Source organism: Spea bombifrons, chromosome 11 (assembly GCF_027358695.1).
Source record: "Spea bombifrons isolate aSpeBom1 chromosome 11, aSpeBom1.2.pri, whole genome shotgun sequence".
In the NCBI taxonomy this organism is placed as follows: Eukaryota; Metazoa; Chordata; class Amphibia; order Anura; family Pelobatidae; genus Spea; species Spea bombifrons.
The window spans coordinates 16,005,685-16,031,280 of NC_071097.1; the positions used below are offsets into that span (position 1 = coordinate 16,005,685).

The following is a 25,596-nucleotide window of genomic DNA, read 5'->3' on the forward strand; positions in this document are numbered from 1 at the left end:
AAGAGCAAGCGCTTAGACGTTTATGCCCGATGCATGATGATGATGGAAAATTGCATTGCAAAGGAAGGTGAATATGTAGAAAAGTGATGTAATTTGTGTGCGATGTAATTTTTTGATCATCCCTCGTAAATACCACTTGTTATATCCTGTCTACCCATTGTACAGCGCTATGGAATATGATGGCACTATATAAAGCAATAAATAATAATAATTAAGGAGTGTGTGTATGCTGCTATGGATTTATGGTGGGGCTCCACTTCGCCAGACCCAGGAGAGAGTTTTAGCTGACCCTCATGATTTACCTCCAATAACCACAGTTCTTTTTGCCTCAGAAGGACATACAGTCAGGGTGATCTTGTGCCAGATGACGTAGGTGGCTTCATAAAACCCTCTGGACTGGGAGAGTCACCATCTGTCACCCCAGAACATGAAAGTAGTTGTGGTGCCTGGCAGGGGCGCAAAGGAAGCCTCCGCAGCAGGTATGGCTTCCATCTAAGTTTGTTAACTGCAGTGACAGCTCAACTTTAACAGATAGGCATCAGAAATCTTCAACTTTTATTAAACCCTAATATACAGCCATCAGAGATGACACAATAGATTAATATAAACACAATGACAAATATTCTTTGTTAATTCTTAAAACATTGGTAAACACCTTGCATGTTATTAAGAAACTATCATTTGCCCTCTATACAGCACACAGTGTCCAGATTTGTATCCAGCCACAGAAGACGAAATTAATGGAAAATCCGTAGAAATAAAAATGTCAGATAATTGACAGCATAATTAAAGATACAATACAAACAATACCAGGGTCATGACTAAGGAATTAGTAATTAATGGAGTCAGACTGCCGTCTGCGTGGTCAGCTATAGAGGTCTCATTTCCGGGATGTTCATTGTCTTTCGAAGCTGCTGACCTCTTAATCATGTGACCTAGAGGATGGCATTGCTTGTGAGAAGTCTGAAGCTCTTTCATATAATCACCCATCACTCTGAATCAGCAGGCAGCGGGAATGAAGAAAAACTTTCCAACGGTCAACATTTATTATGTACTTTGTGAAAATCCTTTTGTGGAAGTGTGTTTAATAAGAATTTGATTTATAAAAGCACAATTTTCTCAATAAATTCCTTCTCCTGTGCACGGTTTATAATGTCTTGAGGTTATTTTGCTATTATTGTTCAATTCTTATATTATTGGTCATTTTAGCAGCAACCTGGGAATCTGAATGTGCATGCGTTTTAGTTTGTGTGCTCCTCTTTCTGTACATTTTTATGCATATTTGCAGGTTCTAACCAAACCTTAGTGTTAAGCAGCCCATTAATGCTTCATTAATGGTGTCCACAGAAGGCTGTGAGTTTCATTTGGGTTAAAATGCAGTGCAGTCCCACTGATTCAGCTTCTTGGTAAGCAATATAGCCATGCAAAGTTAGATTGGACTCACCAATGGGGTACTTTGATGGAGTGGCAGACTAAGCAATAAATGGTCATATGGTGTGATGAAATCCCCAATATTTATGCCTAACATTGGTGTTTTTTTTAAATAGTATTTGCTGAGAATGTGCTTTGTGTACTTATTGGTCATTATTCTAGCAGCAACCAAGGAATCTCAATGTGTATGCCTTTCATATGCTTTTTCAGGTTGTGCGCTCCCCTTCTTATATATACACACTTTTGTTTTGCAGTACATGATATAAGAAGGTTGCAAAAAAGTTTATGTGGTTGTTCAATTGTGTTGGTGTTCCTGAGAATGCCTCTGCAAACAAAACTTGTCCTGATAGCGGTGAATATTTTAGAATGATATGCAATTATAGCAAACTGATCACCAAGAAGAATGCTTAGATTAAGCAAATAGGAATTCATGGTTTATTTGACCCTCTAAAAACTGTCATTGATATCTATAACTAGTAAGGCATTAACCCCCCCAGACCCCCACATTTTAGGCATTTCTAAGTAGGGAAAAACAGATTTTACAAAATGTTTAAATAAGAATAAAAGAAATAAAACGTCTTGAGTTCATAAGTAACCACATCCTTTGCTGTGACATGATTAAATAAGCTCTTGTGCAACCAATTGTCTTCAGATGTCATGTAATTAGTTGGATGGAGTTCACTTGTGTGTGATGAAAGCGTTCCAGACTTTATAAGATTATATAGAACATTTTCTGGAAGGTCCCAAAATTAGTTAGAGAGTATACCTAAGCATGCAGGACCATATGAAGAAAAATCATTTATTATAAAAGAAGAAGTCCATCAATTAGAGCTACATTATTTAAAAATGGCCAAGCTATTAGTATACTCTGGAGGACCGTTAAAAAAGAATATTGTACATCCATACCTAGAAAAGGCAGTCCACCATAATTCAATAAAGGAATGACTGCATTAAAATATAAACCTTTTCTTGTGCGCTAACATTTGGAATATTGGAGAAAAACCAAACAAAAAAAAAAAAAAAAAAAAGGGGAAAAGAAAAATGTCAGTGCGCTAAGCTAGTTCCAGGCATAAATAATACAAATGTGTAAAACAAAGCCTACCAAACAGGTGTTAGCATGCTGTGCAAATAGTGTACTGGCTGCACAGTGTAAAGAAAACAATATAGAGTTGCAACCATATATACAAATATATTAACATAAATATTTAAATATATAAACATAATATAAACGAGAGGAAAAAAATATGTTATGGTCTTATGAGACCAAGAGTAAAACACTGCACGTGGTGTGAAATAATAAAACAGCAAACAGAGTGGTAGGCATAACCGGGAACTCTCCGAGTTCGGTGTGGAGAATTCCAGGAGAAGCTCCACTTCTCACCGCCCATATCCTCTTTAAATGGTGGTATTTCCCGCAATGTCAGTGGGCAATCCTGGCCATACCCTGCAAGGGCAGGCTCTGGGTAGCCGGAGCCCACAAGTTCCCAGGTATGGTGGTAGGGCACGCTGCCAGATTGCACCTTATAATCACACCAAAGGTGTATTATACTTAACTCTCATATACACAGCAGGGGAGCTGCTGTTTGACAGAGATCAATAGACCAAAGAGTCTAAAAAAGGCGAGTGAAGATATGAATTTCCGTATACACAGATATTGTTGATACTTTTATGGTGAGATTCTGTAACATGAGATTCTTTGGTAACATTTAAAAAACAATTATGCAGTGATGTCACCATAAGGGGAACCATCCAGTTCAAACAAAATGTTTTAAAAAAAAAAAATGTAAAAAATTGAAAGTTTATTTTTATAAGCAAGTGCCAAAGATGTCCCAAATAGCACATGGGGGCAGGATGCCGGATTAGAAAAAAAATGAAATTGTAGTAATATTTTGAAATAGCAAAACCCTACTTGTACTTATTGCCCTATAACCTACAAAAAAAAACCAAAAACATTTCTAAGTGTTTTTTTCATTAGCTTTTGTAGATTTTTAAAGTAAAAAAATTTACAAATAGTGAGAAACGGTGCTTCATTTAAATTTTCCACCATATATATTTTTTTTTTTTATATGAAATTAGATGATATGATAGCCTTTTTGTTCTACCCTTCCCCAATATATAACTTGTGTGGGTACACTGGTAGAGAAGAAAATTACAGCTGAACACGAGCACCGCAAAAGCATTAAAACAGCCTTGGTCACGAAGGTTACAAAAGATAAAACCAGCCTGGTCCTTAAGGGGTTAACATGCTAACAGAGGCCTGTAGAGTCTGAAATGTAACTTGTTTTTTTCTTCTCTGAGCATTGCACGGTCTGACCTTGGGGTGAATTACCTGGGATTTCCACTTTTGGCAACTTTAAGTGTTTTCCACTTTTGAATAATCTTTCTCACTGTAGAATGATGGACTTTAAATTGTATGGAAATGGCCTCCCAGGCTGATGGGCAGTGTGATGGAGACCCGTACTCTGACTGAGTAGCTCTGCCTTGCCGCTGAAAGCTTAATTGCTCAAGGGATTAAAACTTCCTATTCCCCCAATCACTAGCTGAGATTTAGTGTTGGGGTAAAAGAGAACTATTTATTGAGGACAGCACAGATATATATATACAGCAAACATGATAGGATTAAAGGTATAATCCCATCAACCACCAGACAGCCCTGCACCACCATACAGTTCTATGGCCTGCAATGCCGATCCAACAAAGAGTCACTATTTTGGGGTGATGTCGAGGGAGCAGGAGATGGTTATCTGTGGCTGCTACACTCCTTTTGGTGCATTCTACAGTAAAGGCTAGGTAAAAGGTCTGCCTGTCTGTAATGTCTCTTTACGCTCAAGGAGACTGAAGACTAGACTTATTATTATTATTATTATCTTTTACTAACAAATGCAACATTGGACAAAAGAAGCAGAAAACGGATGTGCACAATGCAAAAATCTTCATCCATTTGTTCGCCATCACAGCCGCCATTTTAACTACACGAAGAGGAGAATCTTGCCATTTTAATTAAACTTCTTCTTCGTGTTTATTTCTTGTTTCCATGGAAACCACGGATCGACGAATCGGATCTCCTAAAACCAAAATGTGGGATGGATTCCGTCGAATACGAAGAAGGCAAAGGACGAAGTTTGTCGAATACGAAGATTTTTTCCCCCCGAAAACAAACATAAAAATTAACACATACTTTCCACTTAGTGACTAATACAGTACTAATACAGGTAAAATAGAAGGTCCTTGCGAAATTATACAAAAAAGAAAAATGGATTCTGTAAATCAGAATATGATGCAATCCTCAAACTTAGAATAAAAATCTGAGAGACCATAAAGACCTTGCAGTACCTTTTGAGAAGAGTTCAGTCTTTAAATTGAAGAAATAAATAATGCAATATTTATCTAGCTCATAATGGAATTCAATTAGGATGCAACTGTTTTTAAGCATCTATATAAGGTTAATTAGCTTGACTGACTGTAGGAATACTAACTAATATCTGTTTAGCAGAATCCAAATGTCCAGATCAAAATGATGGTACCAATGGTGTGAGAAGGAAGCCAAAACAGAATAAGAGTTCTGGAGTATCTGGAGCCAGAAACTAATGTACCAACAAGGGAAGCTACCAATAACTCAACTAGACACAGCTGCTTCAGAAACTGTGCAAGGATGACAAGACCCACAGAGCCTCCTGGTGGCAACATGGGAATGTGAGCAACCTCTCAGAGTTACAGCTTTTGATCCCGTGGCTCCTGGCTGGACAAATAGCTTTCCCCACTATAGCCACCTCTGGCTAGCCTCCATCGTGTAAACATTAGTATACGACACACATATATTAACAGCCATGCACAATCACGTTACCTCTTGTTGTCGGAACCTTCTTTCTCTAAAACCTGGCTAGTCTTATGTAATTCTGCTTCTGTTGCTGCTCTTTTGGTAGCCTTCACCTTCACACTCACATTTACCAACTTGATGCAAGAAAGGGTGGTGTAGGCTTCCTGCTTTCCCCAAATTTCACTTTCAACATATTCCCCTGCACCGTCACTCTCCTTTGAGGTTCATGCAATCCGGCTATTCAAACCTATATATACTGTTACGTGTTGATGTCGTATAACACCCCTTTCTTGATCATTTCTCATCATGATTCATGTCCCAGTACCTCTCTAATATCCCTTCTTTAATCATTTGAGATTTCCCAGTAATCACAAATTTGAGTCTTGTAGGCTCTGAATTTCTCAAACAGTATACTAAATCCCCTACTCACAATGATGGTCACAACCTTGAATTTTTTCTCCCCTTCCCGACTCTCATCACCACCTTTTATCATGTTCTCTCGCTTTTCCTCCTACTCCAATTCACATCCAATCTACTCCATCTCTCTCTACAACGCCAACCTTGCACGCGACACTGACCCAACATCTTAGACATTGCTCCTGTGCTGTTGAACATAACTGGTGGAGGTCTCATTCCGCATTTGACTGGCTGCACTATACACTCACGCTACGCTACATGATCAGAAGTATGTGGGCATCTGACCATGACAGGAACTGTATACGAACTTGTTGGACATCCCAATCCAAAACCATGGGCATTAATACTGAGTTACCCCTCCATTTGGGACATCCCCTCCAAAAAGGACATGCTCTCCTCACCCTGACCAGCTACTCCCGAACCAAGGTTGTCCCCAGATAGCTCAGAACCCCAGCTATGCACATTTCACAGTCCTAGCTCCACAGGGCCCCTGAATAATGACCCCGGTAAGAGTGACATTATGTGCATATGAGTATTGCTGGCTATGCAGACCAGGATGTCTAGGCAGGGTATTGTTTTTAACTTAATCATGTTCTTATCTGATTTTGTTCTGTATATAAACTTGTATGTTCAACAAACCAGTTCCTGCGTCGTCTTATATACATTTATTTTTCATGGCTCCAGTGCTGAGGAAGCAGCGTGTGATGGAGATGTCTGCCAGGGTACCAGCGAGTTCATCACAAGGGGGTCCTGTTTCTGTTGGATCCGAAGGTCTTCATATAAATTACTTGCGGTTTGACCAGGACAGCCCTGAAAAAAGTCCCAAATCTAGGACCTCGTTAGAATCGTCATTATTTACTGGAAACTGCTGAGCCGGTGGTGGGGTTCAGTGGAGCCAAGGGTGCTTATTTAATATCATAGCCCAATCTAACAAAGCTAGAACCCATACAAATCAATTATTTGCAGTTGCTTGAGAACATTATGCAAATGGTTTTTAAGCAAGGAGGGAGAAACAACTGCAAAAGGTCACGAGATAAGTGATTAATTAGAAGAGTAATAACATGAAAAAGGGATATTTGGCCCACAAAATTTAAATGAATAACAAAGGATGAAGTTAGAAAGTGGAGGATGGACCATACAACCATTTCATTTTTAAATAAAAAGGAGAACTTGGCATACATGCATTGGAATACATCCACTATTCATTAAGCGTTCTATGCCTTTTACATTCAAACTGAACTTTATTTGGATATATAAAACCGACAGAGCAACATTTCATCAAACCCCTCTGACCTGTAAGTTTGACTACAACATCCTTTATTTAGTGTATCTTAAATTGACACAGTAGAAATAAAATTAACAATATTATTTCCCCTTCTCATACTGCTGATAACTGAAGTGCAAATGTATTAAATAATGTGTAAGACCTACACGCGTTACTTGCCTCAGCGGGGTAGAAGCGTCCGTAAAGTATAAACCCCATTCCAATAACCAAAAGACAAGCATCTTTAGTTGGCAAGTGATGACCACCAGACCCACATTTGAGATGTGTAGATGCTGACATACTGGTGTATTAAGTGTGTACTATGATTCAGCAGGAAAAAAAAAAACAAGGTTACTATATATACACACACGACACATCATTCTTTATGTAGGGCTCTGGCACAAGCTCCAGATGGTGATCAGATTGGGCGATTTTAGGATTACAGAAAATATCCACGGTTCAGTTAAGTCAGCACTGCATGTTCCTGGTTGACAATTATTTAGCGGTAAAGAAAATCAGCCTGGATGTTTGCCCCAATCTCAGCCTCCCATTTGTCTCCGTTGTTTAGCAGTTTCTCCTTGTTGTACAGAAGTTCCTCATGAGTTTCTGTGCTGAACTCAAAGTTGGGGCCCTGTAGACAAGAAGTACAGGGCTCAGATAACAAATCCACAACCCTTAGTTGTATCTAACTAAAATGATTTGGAACACTTTCCCAGCAATTGGCATAGAAAACAATTACACTGCCTGTCTTACAATATTTTTCTTCTACCATTTTATGCATGCGCCAACCATACTTTGTGAGAGTGTTGCTCTTTGTTGGGCAGTTGCCATATAGTTTCACCAAAATGTATGCCAGTCCCAACTCATGACATACACTGCTCCATCTAAATCTAGCTGGGTTTTTTTTTTTGTTTTTTTTTTTTGCACAGCCCTGAACATTTTTATTTTGTCATAGACTGCTCTTAGATGCAGTTTTCACTACATCAATCTGTTTTCCTCCTGCCTCCAAGCTAACCCCTAGCTTTTCTGTAAGAGATACTACACACTGCACAAGATCCTAGTTAAACATTAACCTGATAACCTGACAATGCCTCCCTTTTAAACCAGCCATTGTAAATACAGCTGTTTTTTTCCCCATAACCCTGAACATTTTAGCATTAAAATTGCATTTGTATCATAATATGCTTGCTTCAATAATGAGTACGTTGTCTGTAAACGCCTTTGATATTTCACTGTGGATGGAAAGATGTTACTCTCTTGCGAATGTTGTCCTGTACCACATGTGCCGCGTGGTCATAAGTGATTTGGAGATAGCATTGTTACATTTTCTTATGAACAGATGCAAATAAACAGATTTAAACAGAAAGAAGAAAGCCTGGTCAACTTGTGGTTATTGTAAAGTCTGAACACTGACAGCTGGAGCCATTGTTAGAATCTCGCCTTCAAACACAATTCCAATGAATAAAGACCACATTTTATTCAGTGGATTCCAATGGGCTACTACAAGAGGATATACTAAAGATTAACAACATTAACACATTTCTACATCTGTGCCAGCATGTCTTAGAGAGTCTCGCTCTTGTGAGTTTATAATCTGCGAGGGAATAAGACCAAGGCAAGGGAATGTTAGGTCCAAGGATTTAACTGCAGTGATAAGATGTGGAGAAGTCAGAGCTGTGCAAAAAAAGAACCGTCAAAAAGAACCACAAAGGAGGAGGACAACTACAGTTTTTACAAGTTTTGTTTTTCCTTTATGCAAAACGGATATTACTGAGCTCTCAGAGTTTGTCAGTGAAACTAGAGAGTTTTAAACCTGAGGAACAGCAAAGGGGGACAGGAACCGCTAATGTACTCACTTTTGTGGATTTCCACCATCAAAGACCTTTTGTAAGCAGATGCTAACATTAATGACGCCATAGCGACATCACTGCAGCCCTGCATTCATGTCAGGACTTCTGAAGGGGGTTTCTAATTAATGAACCAATGTTTCTGCTAACATGTAGTGCTTTAACCCCTTCAGTCCCCTATGGATGCACATGTACGTTCTAAAAACATCATTCAATAAAGCTCTTTAGGACGTACATGTACGTCCTGAGTTTCTTGCCGTGGCAGGAAGATGACAGCCTTGTCTCCCTGTCAGTATTGCTGGCTTCCAACTGACCAATCATTTGTAACGGCTGCTGGAGCATGATCGGGCATTCCCTGCTGGGAGAAGGTCCCCTGCTGAGATATCCTACCGCAACACACACACACACACATTCTCAAAGCAGGTCAGAGGGATTGCAAGAAAGAGTGAAATTATTTCTCTTGCCACCAGTCGAAGGAAAAAAAATGTGAGCATTTAATAATAAGTGATATTTTATTATGAATGGGCATAAAAACATTTTAAATGTAAGGCCCTAACCTTACATCTTAACAAAACCCACATATGGTGAAAATAGATGTGGGACTGAAGGTGTTAAGCGTACTGTCTCTGCACTGTGTTCCACATTAATCTATCATCATGCAGGTTAAATATTGTGTTCTTCCCATTCAAAGTGGCCATTGCTAACTCAAATCAATGCCTTTAAAATATCCTACAGAGATAATTAACTGAAGTGGTATTAGTAAATAGAAAAAGGAAAAGCATCAGACTATTACCTCAACAATGGCATCTACAGGACATGCTTCTTGGCAGAAACCGCAATAGATACACTTTGTCATATCAATGTCATATCTTGTTGTCCTACGGCTTCCATCAGCTCGTGGTTCTGCCTCTATTGTGATTGCCTGCAGAGATACAGACATTGTATAGAAAAAAACCTGAAGAAGATCAGTGTTCTCAAACATCAATTCAAATCCAATATACCTGAGCAGGACAGACTGCTTCACAGAGTTTGCAGGCAATGCAGCGTTCCTCACCAGATGGATACCTGCGCAACGCATGCTCACCGCGGAAGCGAGGACTGAGAGGGCCTTTCTCAAATGGATAATTTATGGTAGCTGGCTCCCGGAACAAGTAACTGAGAGTCATTCCTAAACCTAGAATAGGTAGAAAACGGTTATCACCAAAACAGACATGCATCTTCTTGACAGATTTATGTATGCATTGACATCTTAAGCCCTGTTACCTCTGAACAGCTCCGTCCACAGCAAGGTCTGGGCAGCCCGGTCAGTCACCGACTTCAGATCAGTTGCCTCTTCCCTAGCATTGACATATTCTGGGGTGCAAAGGACATGCAACATGTAAAAGTGCCCAGCACTGGCGCAAACCAAATTATTAATTTTGCACATTACAACAGATGTACCATATTTAAACAATGTCTTCTGGGAATAACTTGAGTAGCTAAGGGGATGGATGAATCCTTCCAAGATTTATAAAACAAAACTTATTTTCTTTATTCCAAGAACACCAAATGAAGCTGGGGGGGGCATAAAAAAGAAGAATCCCAGCAAATACCTGAACAGAAGGTGACACTGAATAAACTGAGCCTTATATTCACGCATGTAGGGTAATATAACTTGAAACATTGTGAGTGGCATCACCTTCTCTGACCCTTTTTCCCCTTGATGTTTTGTAACAAATTACTCACTGTACGAAAGCGTCGGTGGTGTTAGACTGAGTGGCCTAGCCAGAATCCTACAGCAGGGAGTGCCTAGGGGAAAAACAGATACATATCCAATGAATACAACATTTGTACATCCCATCCCCTCTAGATATTAAGCTTGAGCAGGGCCCTCTTTATTGGTTTGTCTTAGTCTGTCTATTTTTGTCATACCATGCATGTACCGCAAGGAGCGTTGCATAAATTGTTGACACTATATAAATAAGAGATAAACATAACAGCAATGTGTGGGTTGCTACAGTTTGTCAAGATTCGGTATGTAACAGAATCAATGCATCTAAATACAGCCGAGAGTGATGTCTGAAATATCAAAGCATGTTTTTTCCTTAATCATACAGTTTTGCAAGAATGTTGCTGGACACATCCCCAGAGCCAAACAATAATGTCCCTTAAAATGGTATTATCGTCGTAAGGAACTTCTACAAATGCATCCCTTTCTGTATCCCAAATTGGTTAGACAGCCTTTTTAACACGGCAACAGAAAAATCGTAAATCTCAAAACACAGACCTGTTTGCTTGGCAGCGTTATAGATGAGACGTACAGACAACATCTTCGCAACTTCTGCAGCAAAAAAGGACAACACTGAAGATTAGTTAATTGTAATGAATGCATGTTTTGTCAATGTTTAAAGGGACACTCCAACCATCATATGCGCTTTAACGCATGTGACAGCCATCTGGCCAAGCTTGCATGAGTGTGGAGGGATTACCTAGAATCCCCCAAAAAACATTTGCATTTGACATAAATGGTCTCAGCGATCGGCAGAGGGCAGCAGCCTTATTTATTTTTTAAAGAATGCACACAGACTTATTTAACATGCATCCTTCTTTATTGGGGCTGACAGAGAGGGTAACCTACCTCCTTTGCGGGCTGACCATTCTCACCAGTGATTGGTTGCTTGAACCTGCCAATCAGTGGCAGAAGAATGCACAGATTGAAGTCAAGGAGGGGAATTTGCAGTCTCCTCCATACATTTGGAAGGCAGCATCATAAACATGTGAAGGTACCTCTCAGCTGTCACATACATTATAGTGCATTCAATGGCTGGGGCATTTGAGTAAATAAGCCGCCAACTTCCATAGGTAGAGTGCAGGCCGTGTCAATGTTCTCAAAACTTCTCATGAAGTAATTGCATGGTTAAGGCCCGAAGTAAACCGGCATTATCAAGTACAGGGGTCACCATATTCTGGCCATGACAGGTCGACAAATACAAAAGTGAGGACGCGGAGAAAAGACCGTCATTCCAAAGCCGTCAACCGTTATACGGTAAATACAAAAAGCTGTGGGTTCACTGAGCACAACCCTCTCATACCCAACACATAGGACGTACCCGCAGAACCTCCGGGCCGCCGGTGTGCGCACGCGCCCTAACCCATTCACTTTGCGTTCCACTGAGCACGTCCTTTGCGAATTGGAAACGGGGTTATCGCCTTACACGGTTAATTTCCTTACACAACTGCGCGTATGCAACAGAAGCTCAGAGAACTAACGTATCGCCAATTTACAGCCCTAAAGTCCGTCGCTAACGGGACTTACCTATGAGTCGGTAACGACCTTGTACACTGCGAAAGCCACTAGGCCCTAGATGTAATCCTATTGGCTTCTGCCACTGCCACTTCTCTTTGACAAGCTACGTAACAACACTACATCTGCGTTTTCCATTTGCTAAACCATAACCCCACCTTTTTTAGTGGGCCGACCCAATTGGTATTGATGTTGATTGGAGCGCTTATCACTTACTTTATTGGCTAATTGCGTTGTACTTCAAACGAGAAGGATTTGCGCTTTAAAGTTGGGACGTACGTATCGCTATTGTAACTTTATACCTGAAAACAGGCTAAAGTGACTATTAAAGCTATAAATACGTATGCTGTGTGAGGAAACCAATGAGTAAGGAATAAAAAAATCTTAATAATAGTACATTACTAATAAATAGTTACAGGCGAAACACTCTAAATTACGAACATTGCTCTCTGATAGACCAATGCAAAAAAAGAAAAGTTAAAAAAAAAAAGCAAAACACGTTGTATCCTCATGTATCCTCGTGGAATAATAATAAACTTTTTGAAAAAAATAAATAAATAAACAAAAACATATATATATATAAATCAAAAGAAAAGGCAGTCGGTTTGCAGAGCAAGGGGAGCGAGGCAATATTTATATTAAATAACAAATCTTAGAGATGCTAATGATTTCCAATAAAGTGTTGACATGTTAGTGAAGTTCCTGCAGGGTAACCCACAATATGCTACCCGTGTACAGAGGGTAACCCAAAATATGTTACCCGTGTACAGAGGGTAACCCAAAATATGTTACCCGTGTACAGAGGGTAACCCAAAATATGCTACCCGTGTACAGAGGGTAACCCAAAATATGATACCCGTGTACACAAGGTAACCCAAAATATGCTACCCGTGTACAGAGGGTAACCCACAATATGCTACCCGTGTACAGAGGGTAACCTACAATATGCTAAATGTGTACAGAGGGTAACCTACAATATGCTACCCGTGTACAGAAGGTAACCCACAATATGTTACCCATGTACAGAGGGTAACCTACAATATGCTATCCGTGTACAGAGGGTAACCCACAATATGTTACCCGTGTACAGAGGGTCACCCAAAATATGCTACCGGTGTACAGAGGGTAACCCACAATATGCTACCGGTGTACAGAGGGTAACCCACAATATGCTACCCTTATACAGAGGGTAACCCATAATATGCTAAACATGTACAGAGGGTAACCCACAATATGCTACCGTGTACAGAGGGTAACCGGCAATATGCTACCCTTATACAGAGGGTAACCCATAATATACTACCCGTGTAAACAGGGTAACCCCCAATATGTCGCCCTTGTACAGAGGGTAACCTACAATATGCTACCCGTGTACAAAGGGTAACCCAAAACATTTTTTTTGCATATATTTCCTTTTTTACTATTCATTTGTTTACTGGTCATGGTTGGCATTTTGTATTTTCTGCCTTTTTGTCATTTGTGGAGTATAACTTGTATACATTTTCATGATTTGTTTAATATATATAATAAATTATAATGCATAATAATATTCATTCTGAAAAGCTGAGCCAAGTCTGCCTGATGTTCCCCTTTTCTAGGAGCTCAAAGTGGTTGCTGACTGCTGTATGTAAGCGATTCACAGGGTTTTGCGGCAGTCCCTCCCTCACATGCCCCTTTTCCTCGTTTCTCCTCCTTCTTATACTATTCACCTCCCATTTATTTGCTTCCTCTTTTGAAACGGTTGTCTGGATCGCTCTCTAAGGGGATAACAACTTGTGAGACAGGTCTGTCACCAAAAAGGTAGGTAGCTGCAAAGACACACCTGTGGAAAATAACCAAGAATTGCCAGTGACAGGTAACCGGAGATAGTTTGTGACGTATTTTTGCCAAAATGGTGCATGTCTATCTGTGTGTTAATTGTACAGGCAAGATTTTAATATGTTTTGTTCTGTCTTATAGTTCCCTTGGTCTTTTGGAACCACGACTCCCATGAAGCTCAGCAATCATCCTAACAGAAAAGTTGTGTGGTTAAACGTTAAAGGAATTACAGTGCCACAGCAGCCAGAGAGCGATCTGTTTGCAGTAAGTGTGTGTATATATGCAGTATATATATATATATATATATATATATATATATATATATATATATATATATGTGTGTGTGTGTGTATATATGTCATTATCGGGACTAGGCAAGGATACTTGTTAGCACCCCTGCCCCATATGTTTTTTCATTAGATTTGCCTTGCTGTGTGACTTTAGAGCTGTAGGACACACTCATACACTTGCACCAAACATTCTGAGCTCCTATAAAAGAGTGATATCCCAGAGGAAAAGGGGGTCACGTTTGGGTCCCAAAAGGGAGCTTCTGGTAAAGCAGGCCAGAGGCTGCCATCAATTTGGACCTGTCTCTCTAAAAAGAATACTCCACTGTGCAACTGTATGGCTGATGCTAAGATCGTCCCTGGTTCTTATAAGTGTCCATAGAAATAAATTATGAATTAAAGTCAAATGATGGTAATTTTTACATCAAGCTTACAGTTGTATCTACCTAAATACTATTACTAATACTAAATGTAAAACCTAATACTATTTATTTTAAGGCACATTGCATGCATTGGCTGTGATCGATATGGCTCAGGTCTATCACGATGCATCTATCAACGGGGTGGCAGCAGATGGTGCAGGGGTTCTGCAGCTGGCAGATGACACTCCTGTCCTGGATGGAGCCAATGCACAGGTATGTCGAGGGTACAGTTAGTGTCCTGCTAACCAACACTAAGAATCTTTGTGCAAATGAGTGATGTTTAGATTTTTGGAAGTTGTAAGGAGATGCCGTAGTGTCAGGCCATCAGTTGAAGTACAGCCAGTGCAGCTATGTGTGGCTCAGCCTAGGACCCCCACAGTTTTGCACTGATCTACTCCCCCTACCTTGAATACTGACAGTTTAAAGTCCTTGACAACCCTTCTGAAGAATAATGTATATTAACCCCTTCATACCCAGGGGTTTTTGGTACCTCGAAGCCCAGAGCAATTTTGCCATATTACTAAGGGACATCTTGAACATGTTGTTAATGCCAGTGATGTCACAATGACATCACTTAGCTCACTTTATTATTATTTATTTATTGTATTATTTTAGTCTTTTTTTAATGTTAAAAAAAACACTTGTGATCCCCCTGCACTGATCACACTGCATGGGGATCACAGTCTGTGATCAGTGCCTCATCTGAGTGATTGGATATCCCAGCAGGGTCTACACAGATGTCCTTCAGGGTCCTCCGATGACCTTCCGGGTGACATCAGCAGTGACGCGACCTGGAAGGGAATGCCCAATAGCGTGATCAGGCATTTAAAACTGTAACAGTTTTCCGGCGTTTGCGCCGGAAGCTGTTACAGGAGATCGGGCAGCAGAAAGCCAGCAACGCTGGCTTCTGCTGACAGGGGGGGAGTCCAGGCTGTCAAATGAGGGCAAGAAGGGCACGACGTACCGGTGCATCCATATGTGTTTTTTAGATGCGCTTTATGGACGTACCAGTATGTCTATAGGGGACTGAAGGGGTTAAAGTACTATTTGATAACTTTAATATTCATTTCTCAAAAAAAAAAACTTTTTTGACCTAGAAGCTACAACTGCCCTCCTCCTCCATGGTCCAATGATTCTTGCAACTAAAGCAGCCAATCAGTGGTAGGAAAGCAGTCTTATTGAAATCAGTGTGAGCTTGCTGTGCATGCTCATGGGGGGTCTGAAAATACACCTACCCACAGCATTTGCCAGGCTATCTCTGGAGTGGACCGAAGGCAAGTATATCACCTGCATGCAACACATCTTCTGCATGCAAAATAGCTGAATATGGGACCTGTGCATATAGAGGGAATCTGAAGAATCCCTTCATGCATTTGCAAAAGGACATCACAAAAATTTAAAGGGACCACTCAGCTATCATATACATTAAAGTGAATATGATGGCAGGAGTATCTCTTTTGGACCATTTTGGGTGGCTTATTGTTTTGTTAAACAGGAGGAGCCTTTGAAAAGATATTTTTCTTGGAAGAAGAGAAGTGGAATAATTTGTTTTTAAAACTTGGGGGGAAAAACACGACCATCTTTTTTTTAAAAATGTGATTGGGGGATTAATAGTTTGCACTAATACTTTACACTATTACAGGTTGAAGAATTCTTGGGCGAGAGGGCGGATGATGATGAGGAAGCAGAGGAGAAAAGATATTATCGACGCAAGAGACTTCTGACAGTAAAAAGTGTTGTCTTTGCAAGTCTAGGGACAGCCATAATATATGGGGTGTATTTAGGTAAGTGATCAATAGACACATCAACACTGCATGCTGTTTACTATCAGGGCCAGACTGGGAATGAAAACCACTCCTGGAAATATGTGGACACCAGCCCCATGTATTGTATCGTGTGGTCACGCTCTTGTGCCCACACGCCACACATGCCTATCTGAGCCACAGTATTTACCATCCATATGGCTATAGATCATTATTTTTAAAATTATATTCAATTGTTCCTTTACAATGACAGAATACCACATTAAATTCCCTGGAACCAAAAGTGTTAAAAGGCCCAAATAAGTACCTGGGAATAGACAGAATCTTAACTTCGCCACCATCCATGTGTGATGGATAAAGATGACATCATAGCTCGGCAGATGTATGAGATAGAATCTTATGTGATGGGGTTGAGAGTACATCAGTACACTAAAAAAAGTCATAATACACCTGAAGCCCCAATTTAGTGCCACTAATCCTTTTCAATAAAATATGCAGATTGAAATAGAGTAAATAAAACAAAACCTTTTTCTTTCACTGATTTCTGGGCCTAGAATGTTTTTTCCTCTGAAGTGACGTTGTATCTCTGGATAAGTAAAAATTAAATAATTCAGGCTCTACCAAACGGACTCCCAAACACACACCAGGACAGGCTCTGCCACACCGACTCCCAAACACACACTAGGACAGGCTCTGCCACAATGACACCCAGACACACACACACCAGGACTATTGATTAATGTGTCCTCCCACCTTTGTGCGTTTATGCCCTAGCCAACCCCCTCCCTTGTGTATTGATGCCCCCACTCCTTTTGTATTGGTTAATGTGATGCCCCCACTGCCATGTGTATTCCCCCAGCCACCAACCCCCGCTGTTTATATTGATTTTGTAATACCAAAACCCAGCCACCCCCCTCCCTTGAATATGGGTCCGCTTTCCTATGACCCCTAACTATTTTTTTGTTAATACTTACATTTTTGTTTTTTTCTTTTTTCTTGCTCTCCTCTGATGTGACGACCCTCTCCTTGTCACGAGGAACTCTTCTGTGAGCCCGCCCCCTTGAACATCATGGGGGCTGGGAAGTTCAGAGCAGCCGTTGTGCTGCTGTAAGACCGCCTCCGCCTAAAGAAATTAAAGTGACCGGCGGAGGTGGTCTTACAGCCGGGCGCCCGCTTTGAATGTTGGTCTGCCGGCCTACAGACCGGCCAGCCCACCAGGAAATTTCCCGGTACCCCGGTGGGCCTGTCCGGCCTTGTTTTCTATGCCAGAAATTAAAATAGTTTTGACACATATTATATTTTACAATTCAGGACACCAATTCAACTTATGTAACAGTGGTTTGCTTATTAAAATAATAAAGTCCAGGACTGACAATTATTTATATGTTTCATTTCTGACATCTTTTTGGTTGAAACTGGTTTTATATGAGCAATGAAAAACTGTTCAAACAGAATATGAATTGTTATGCTAGTTTTGCAGCATTCCTGAGTCTTAAAAGGTATACCTTCAAAGCAAAAGCTAGGTAGTTTTCCTAAATTAATCTAATGATGCCTGAAGTGGTGTTGATCATCTTTTCTCTTTCATTTAAATTCGGTCTGCACCACTGTTACTAGTTATAGAGGGGTAGACAAAACACTAAATGTTGTATGCTCTAGGGATTTCCACAACCATTGCAAGGACACTAATGTCCGTGTAGGACACTTTATGCCCCCCCAAACAAAGGTGGAGTTATCTTTTCATCAGTGCCCCATGTAAATCTCTTGCTCATGGTTAATAAAAACATAGAGTGCCCCCTGTCTGCTAATATACATGGAGAACATCTGTATTTTGAGTAATTTATTTTTAGATTTATGGTTTTTAAGAGACTTTGTAGTCTAAATTATGTTTATTATTAGGTAAACAAATCAAGCTGAGTTTAATGCAGTTGCACTAGTTGCGATGTTAGTATTGTAAATATTAGTAAAAAGATTTTTAAACACAACTATATATTCGGTAGGCCTCTTGCAGATGCAGCTGATCTTGCATTATGATGAGACGTACCGTGATGTGAAATATGGTAACATGGGATTGCAGGATATCGACAATAAGATGCTAATGGGTATTAATGTGACACCGATTGCTGCATTGCTGTATACACCCATCCTCATCAGGTCAGATGCCATTTCTGTATGTTGTATGTTTAATCATGTTCTCTGTGGTATTGTATGTTCGATGTGATAACAACTCTGCATTTACAAGCATTGACTTTGACATCAAATGGCCAATCTAGTCTGCCCATTTTTCCTGCCGTGAAGATTTAAACCTTAATTAGTCCTGGGTATTTGCCATACATTTGGGATAGCAATACGCCTATCCAATACAGTTTTAAATTTACTCACTTTATTAACAATTGCTGCTGGAAGGCTGCTCCATATATCTAGCACTCAGTATAGTAAAGCATCCTTACATCTAAGCTTTTGATTCTTAGTTTTAGATTATGACCTCTTGTTCTGGCATTTCTCCTCCTTTGACGCCCCTCCTATATTTTTGGCTGTGCAGGTTCTTCGGCACTAAGTGGATGCTGTTCCTGTCCTCTGGTATCTATGCTCTGTTTGTTTCAACCAATTACTGGGAGAGATACTACACACTCGTCCCTTCAGCTACAGTAATTGGAGTCATGATTGTGCCCTTCTGGGCATCAATCGGTAATTATATCACCAGGTAAGTCGGGAAACATTATTGGAATGTTAACTACCATGATCTGTGTTTTCTGACTTGGGTGAGTCTAAGTGAGAAGTTAACTGTAGTTTAACAGTCCTTGTAGTGTGTTTTTTTTGGATTACACTTGCACCATCATGTGTCGGACAGTACCCTGTTTGTCCATGTGTCCGAAACATTTGCCAGCTATTAATGGTTTCACTTTTTTGGGTGGTGAGATCCAATGTTTCATTTCTGAGAGGCATTGCTCACTTGTGTCATTTAAGGCAAATGATTAAAAGAATAGTTATAAAGACATACAAAAACTAACAAAAAAGAAAAAAAAGTCTGTTAAAATATCCATTTGTTCAAAAATCTAATAAAATAAAATGAATGTAGACAGTGGTGGGAAATTGAATTGTCCCTGTCATGGACTATAATCAGACCAAGGGGCGAAAGACCACCACTCTCAGCTAAAAATGTATAATCCCAAAACTAAGACCCCCGAGGTCTCAACAAAATTAACTAAGTACCACACTTCTCTGTCTCAACATTAGAAACACAGGACAGCATCCCAATTAGACTGCTCAGTGTGACCAGAGCTTGATTCCCAATAATTATTACAAAATAATCAATTTCCCAAATTAAGAGAACCCTAACCTTTAAACAAAAGCAACCCTTTGGGGACTTTGTTTTGGGATTATAAATTATTGAGAGTGGTGGTCTTCCCCCTTGGTCTTTTTGTCGTGTTTTTGCATGATTATTAGGGGTATTCATACACTGTATACCCTCATATTCTACTAGGGGGGTTTTGGGCTACTATTTGTAGTTATAAAGATAAAGTATTTTCCACTTGGTATGTAGCTTAGATGAGCTGACTCAGATGCCTAAATTTGCCAGTAAATGTCATCTTAACATCAGACAGGAACATGTATACGGTACTGATACATTAACAGAACAGAAACTGGAAGAATTCATGTCTGGTTCCTGTTTTGGCTATTTTTACCATAAACACATCCTCCTACTTCAATCTGCGCTCTCCAAAGGAGGAACCAAACTGAGTTAACAATTGCCTTTATCCTGTATGGCAGGTGTCATGTAGAGCAGAGTTGCTCAACAGGTCTCTCTATGCATATTTGGGTAGGTCCTGAAGACCAAATAGTGTTAAGAGGTGCATAAGAGACTGGAAAGTCTGATATACAATACTAGACTTTGCAAATAGAAAAAAATAATTCTATAAATAGCAGGATTTGAGTTATACACTTAAAGAAGATGTAGGTTCTGCATGTAAGAATCAATTAGCTGTTGACCCAGATAAGTCACAGTACAGCCAAGGATGTATCTTTTGGTAGTTGTGGAAACAATATAAGTTATATCGCTGGCATGCCTACAACCCTGTCAAAGTGTTGGGGTTTGCTGTGATATGTAACTTAGTTTGCGGAGGACAATAACTTCACACAGATATGCCACTTTTTGCCTGCCTACATGCACAGTCTACATAACATATAATATACGGCATGTAAGATCTAAGAAAGGGTCTAGACTATGCATTCTGACACAATGGCACATGATATGCATACAGCTTTTTCCACAATAGGTGGGTGATGATGTCATAGGGAGTTTCTTCACTTTTTCCTTATTTTGAGTGTAATTCAGGTTGTTGCAAATAAGGTAACTGTTTTATTCCTGTGTAGCTAGGTGTGTGTGTGTGCACATAAGAGTGAGGGTTTGTACAGCCAATGCATGAAAACAATTCTGTGCATGTCAGTAACTGTGTGTATTTACAGGATGGCTCAGAAGTACTATGAGTTTGTTAACTATAAAGAGCAAAATGTGAAGGAGCAGAATAAGTTGCCACGAGGAGCCAGCCACAAGTATATCATCATCTTCCAAAGTATCTTTTACTCCATCTTCCATGTAGGTTTGGAATACCTTCTTCCATCTTTACCGTACTAAACTTCAGATACAACGGGGCTGTTAATATTTTAATATTTCGGCTGAACTGGTTCATTTGTTGCTGTGATGAAAACAACTTTTATTGCTCAAGAATTGTGGCATTGCATCCTTGCATCTCATTCGTTTCATTGAGTAATCTTTCTTCTGAAACTCTTTGTTTCTTACAGATAAGTTTTGTGCTGTCCCAGTTTCCAGTATTTTTCTTTCTCAGCAATTACCTGTATTCATACAACCACACTCTCCACAGTGTAAATGAATGTGGTAAGTGTGCAGCAATCAGAAAAAATCAAGAAATGTGCTGTCCAATGGACTCCCTAAATCTGTGTCTCTTATCTCCATTCCCTCTCTTCAGGAGCCTCCATAATGCATGGGATCCTTCCTAAATTCAATGTAACGGTTCTACACACTCTGCCTCCCAGTTTGAGTCTCATTTATGTGGAGAGCACACTCATGGGAGCTGCCCTGTTATCAATGATACTAGTAAGTAAAGGAAAAAAAATGTCTGCAGGTATTAAACACTACCAAGTAAAGATCTATTATCTACTTCCTCTACTCTAAATATTTGCTTTGTGTTTCAATTCCCCTCTCAGATCTTGGCCCTCTGTGGTTCTGCCTACCGCCCAACTGAGGAAATTGATTTGCGCAGCATAGGTTGGGGTAACATCTTCCAGCTGCCCTTCAAACATGCCCGAGATTATCGCCTACGATGCTTGGCTCCTTACTTCTTGTACAGTGGATTTGAAGTATTGTTTGCCTGTACCGGGTTTGCACTGGTGAGTATGTACAGCTTGAAATGTAAACTAGTCACTAATACCTAATGTTATCTATTCTCACACCTTCACAGTGGAGACATCTGTAAAAAATGTTTGTTTTACTTTTTGGTTACCAAAAACTAATTGTGGTTCCCTGCTTTTTCAACCAAGGATCAACATTGATTGAAATCACACTGAGAAGTCACATTTAGAAGGTGTGCATTTTTCAAATTGGAATGTTGATATGTTGAAAACTCTGTCTCCATGTCCTACTTAGGAGATCTATGAAGCCAGCCACTTCAATTTACCCCCATCAAACCATATATTTTGGAAAAATAGACATCACAGGGTATTTTAAATGCTGTTTTTTTAACTCTTTCTGGGCACAAATTCTACCACGAGCCTTTGTCAATGTTTGCAGTAGTATTTTTTGTGTTTTTTTCCCCACACACACACACTGTTTATACTTTATGGAGAAATTTACAGCCCCTGCTATGTGTCACTGCCAAACAACATGCCAATATGTGTTCAGCAACATCTTCCGGGTACAGTGATAACACTCGTGCATGGGTTTGTCGGGTTGTTTGGGAGAATAAAAGGCCACATTTTTCAAATTGGAATTTTGACATGTGGTCATCCAGCCCCCACGTGTTATTTGGGACATCTTTGAAACTGACCAATTAAAGTTACCCCATAAAATTCATATATTTTTGAAAACTAGACATCCCAGGGTATTTCGAATGCTGGTATTTCCATGCACATTTTACCACCAGCCTTTTGTCAACATTTGCTGTAGTATTTTTTTTTGTGTTTTTTTGTTTTCCACACAACAAATTCAGGTATGAATTTACAGCTGTAGGTGTATGTTACTGTCAAACAACATCCCAATATGTGTTTAGCAACATCTCCTACATGGGGTTATCTGTTTTTTGGGAGGTAAAAGGCCAGGTGTGCATTTTTTTCGGAACAGCCTGTGCCCATGTTCCATTTTTGTGACATCTTCGGACCCAGCCAATTCGATTTACTCCATCAAATCATACATTTTATAAAACAACCCATGGGCATTTAAAATGGCAATATTTTAACTCTTTACATGGGAGAATTTTTGTGAAGATATAGCATTTTTATATAGATATGTGTATATATATATATATTTTTCATTTATTTATTTATTTTTACATTGATGGTGACATCAGTGGGGAATTATTTTTACTTTACTCTTCTCCATCTACACCTCTTCACTTGGACTATCCAGTCCATCACCAAATCCTGTCTTCTCCTAATGTTTCACTCCCTCCTCAACCGACTAGATTGTAAGCTTGCAAGAGCAGGGCCCTCATCTACTCATCTCCTTTTGTACCAGTTTGTTATTGTTTTGATTTAAAATTTATCCTACCGCCTCTGATTGTAAAGCACCAGTGGCGGAACTACCGGGGTCGCAGGGGTCGCGACTGCGACCGGGCCCTGGAGTTCTGCCAGTCAGGGGGGCCCAAGGGGTGCTGAGCGATCGTTTTCAGCAACCGCTCGGCGCCCTTCTGTCTCCTCTGCTGCCTGCCTCAGCGCTGCCCCGACTGCAGTGGTGGGAGTGTGAGGCATCTGTCTCGGGTGCCGGCGATTCACGCTGAGCAGTGAAGCCGTGTGCACCGCAGCAGAGCAGCGAGACAGAGGCCTCACTCCCCCACCACAGGACTGCAAAGTAAGTGACCTACAAAGTGAGAAGGGGGTAGGGAGAGGGTAGATAGTGAGAAGGGGGGGTAGGGAGAGGGTAGATAGCCTGAGAAGGGGGGGAGGGGGTAGATAGTGTGAGAAGGGGTAGATGGTGTGAGAAGGGGGTACATTGGGTTGGGGGTGGGGGGGGCCTTAACAGATTCTCGCACCGGGGCCCTGAGGCTTCTAGTTACGCCCCTGTAAAGCACTACAAAATGTGCTGTCGCTATATCAATAAATGTAATGTAATCTAAGACAAGATCAAGAACTGATTAAGCAGGAAAAACATGCAAACAAGATTGGCCAAAAGATTCTTACCTCCTTTAAATTTCAATGGTTATATGCCACTGGAAAATATTATTTATTCCATTATAGATGTCTTTTTATTATTATTCCCTCACTTTTCATATTTTTCCCTTTCAGTGTTATGGAGTATGCGCTCTTGGATTGGAGACACTTCCATATCTCATCACTGCCTATGGTCTTTCTAGTTCTGTCTCTTCCTTTTTTGCGCTCAGCATGCTCCACCTCCCAAGACAGGTACCCCTAGTTGGCGGAGCCTTACTTCATTCCTGCATCCTGATTGGACTGTTCTTCTGGAGCCCAACACCCAAACTGCTGTCCCAAGGACCCATATTGTACATAGTGGCTGTGCTGTGGGGGATGGGGAGCGCCATGAACAAGACTGGTCTTAGCAGTGAGTATTGTTTCATGGGGCTGAAAGGGGAATGTATGAGATCAGGTGTGGCTATCGGCACTGTGTATAATTGTGTGGAAAAATAGTGAAGGCCTTGTAAGAACATAGGGTTAATGGATTGCCAGGACCAAAGATAATAATAAGAAAAAAAATTGAAGCGCAATTGTAGGAAACTTGGAGCAGTTGCTTTGGAACTGAATGTTCTTGTATACTGCTGTAAGTCTAACATCCAGGGTTTTATTAAAATACAAGTTGCTCTTATGTTGAATACAACTGCGGAGGACAAGTGATACCTTTGGACATTTCTTCCATAATGTATTTTCCTGCCCGCCCCTCAAAACTGACATTTGAGTAATTTTTTTTTTCTTAACTGTAGTTATAATTGGGATGTTTTATGAAGACAAGGAACGGCAGGACTTTGTGTTTACAATTTATCATTGGCTTCAAGCATTTGCTATATTCATTGTCTACCTGTGGTCTTGGCTTCCTATGAAGGTGAGTAAACTAAATGCAACATAAAACCACATCTGACAAAACAAACAATTTTGTGGCAGATAGTTAAAGTCTATCTTAACCTTCTGTTTTGTCTTTCAGGCCAAATTGGCCATTATGTTGTCTTCTGCATTAGTTTCAATACTTTCCTACTTATGGATGGAGCACAAGCTTCGCAACAAAGTGCCATATCGTGTGCCCAAAATACCAGCCCCACGCCACAAGGTTAAAGGTTACCGTTATTTAGAGGAGGAAAATTCTGATGAATCTGGATCAGATGGGGAAAGTGAACAGAGCAAAGGGGAGGAGAGTGACGCAGATGAAAATGGAAGGGAACCCATACGCCAGAGGTGCAGAAACTCAAACAAGGAACAATGCTACGAGCAAGCAGTAGAGGAGGAGTGATCAAAACATCTGTAATAACAATTACTCCTAGTTTCTGTGTGACAATATCCGTAACCTTTTACGACCTACAGTGGTAGTTTTGTTATATGTACAGAACAAGTGTATCATCATGTATATACTCTCCGTTGGTGCACATGTGGTGATTGTTCCACTTCTATGAGTTTGCAAAAGAATCACGCCTATCACTGCATATCCCTCAAGAGCACAACATGCTCCACAAGTACATATACTGTTCAACACATCACCCAGTTAAAGCTCTCTCCCGAGTATGCCTGTATGACCGTTCAGATACACCTTATCCTGTTCTGCAATGTTCTGCACACAATTTGAGTATAACACAGATTGATCCATGCATTCAATTTGAGACATTTTTATGATATTGCATTTCCTCTTTTTGAAATTACAAATATATATATATATATTTAGACAAACTAGAACCGCATAAGCGTACTAACAGAGTAAAATAAGCAATTCTACAGGTATGTGTAAATTAATAAACTATAAATATACTTGAAATGTAAAACATTCCTGTATAAATAACTAAAGAATGCACCACCAATA

The 25,596-nt window shown here is 40.1% G+C and overlaps 3 protein-coding genes across 5 annotated transcripts in view; 2 read left to right on the forward strand and 1 right to left on the reverse strand.

Annotated features, from left to right (window-relative positions):
* LOC128468785 (uncharacterized) overlaps positions 1–25,596 on the forward strand; it is a 131,536-nt gene that overhangs the window by 52,124 nt on the left and 53,816 nt on the right. The window lies entirely within an intron of this gene.
* On the reverse strand, positions 6,887–12,175 carry NDUFS8 (NADH:ubiquinone oxidoreductase core subunit S8). Of its 2 annotated transcripts, none has more exons than XM_053450595.1 (7): positions 12,072–12,175; positions 11,043–11,096; positions 10,502–10,564; positions 10,040–10,129; positions 9,778–9,950; positions 9,570–9,698; positions 6,887–7,560 (listed from the first exon to the last, which is right to left on the reverse strand). In XM_053450595.1, exons 2-7 carry the CDS (start codon positions 11,083–11,085, stop codon positions 7,429–7,431), a joined length of 630 nt encoding a protein of 209 aa, XP_053306570.1. In that variant the 5' UTR covers positions 11,086–11,096; positions 12,072–12,175; the 3' UTR covers positions 6,887–7,428. The 2 variants fall into 2 exon arrangements, with proteins under 2 accessions (XP_053306570.1, XP_053306571.1); XM_053450596.1 differs by lacking the exon at positions 12,072–12,175 and adding an exon at positions 11,866–11,949 and having other exon boundaries at positions 7,294–7,560.
* UNC93B1 (unc-93 homolog B1, TLR signaling regulator) lies at positions 13,805–25,205 on the forward strand. Of its 2 annotated transcripts, none has more exons than XM_053450562.1 (12): positions 13,805–13,859; positions 14,663–14,799; positions 16,229–16,370; positions 18,347–18,500; positions 18,889–19,050; positions 20,814–20,943; positions 21,150–21,243; positions 21,335–21,462; positions 21,573–21,755; positions 23,865–24,138; positions 24,515–24,633; positions 24,733–25,205. In XM_053450562.1, exons 2-12 carry the CDS (start codon positions 14,692–14,694, stop codon positions 25,033–25,035), a joined length of 1,797 nt encoding a protein of 598 aa, XP_053306537.1. In that variant the 5' UTR covers positions 13,805–13,859; positions 14,663–14,691; the 3' UTR covers positions 25,036–25,205. The 2 variants fall into 2 exon arrangements, with proteins under 2 accessions (XP_053306537.1, XP_053306536.1); XM_053450561.1 differs by lacking the exon at positions 13,805–13,859 and adding an exon at positions 14,025–14,141.

What these genes read in the sequence shown, in the direction of transcription:
- NDUFS8 (XM_053450595.1), bottom strand. Translation starts at nt 11,085, where the DNA reads ATGTTGTCTGTACGTCTCATCTATAACGCTGCCAAGCAAACAG. An exon ending in ACCACCGACGCTTTCGTACA is followed by an intron (nt 10,130 to 10,501) that starts GTGAGTAATTTG and finishes TTTGCACCCCAG; the next exon opens with AATATGTCAATGCTAGGGAA. An exon ending in GTGGACGGAGCTGTTCAGAG is followed by an intron (nt 9,951 to 10,039) that starts GTAACAGGGCTT and finishes TACCTATTCTAG; the next exon opens with GTTTAGGAATGACTCTCAGT.
- UNC93B1 (XM_053450562.1), top strand. Translation starts at nt 14,692, where the DNA reads ATGGCTCAGGTCTATCACGATGCATCTATCAACGGGGTGGCAGCAGAT. An exon ending in TCTTTTACTCCATCTTCCAT is followed by an intron (nt 20,944 to 21,149) that starts GTAGGTTTGGAA and finishes TGTTTCTTACAG; the next exon opens with ATAAGTTTTGTGCTGTCCCA. An exon ending in CCACAGTGTAAATGAATGTG is followed by an intron (nt 21,244 to 21,334) that starts GTAAGTGTGCAG and finishes CCCTCTCTTCAG; the next exon opens with GAGCCTCCATAATGCATGGG.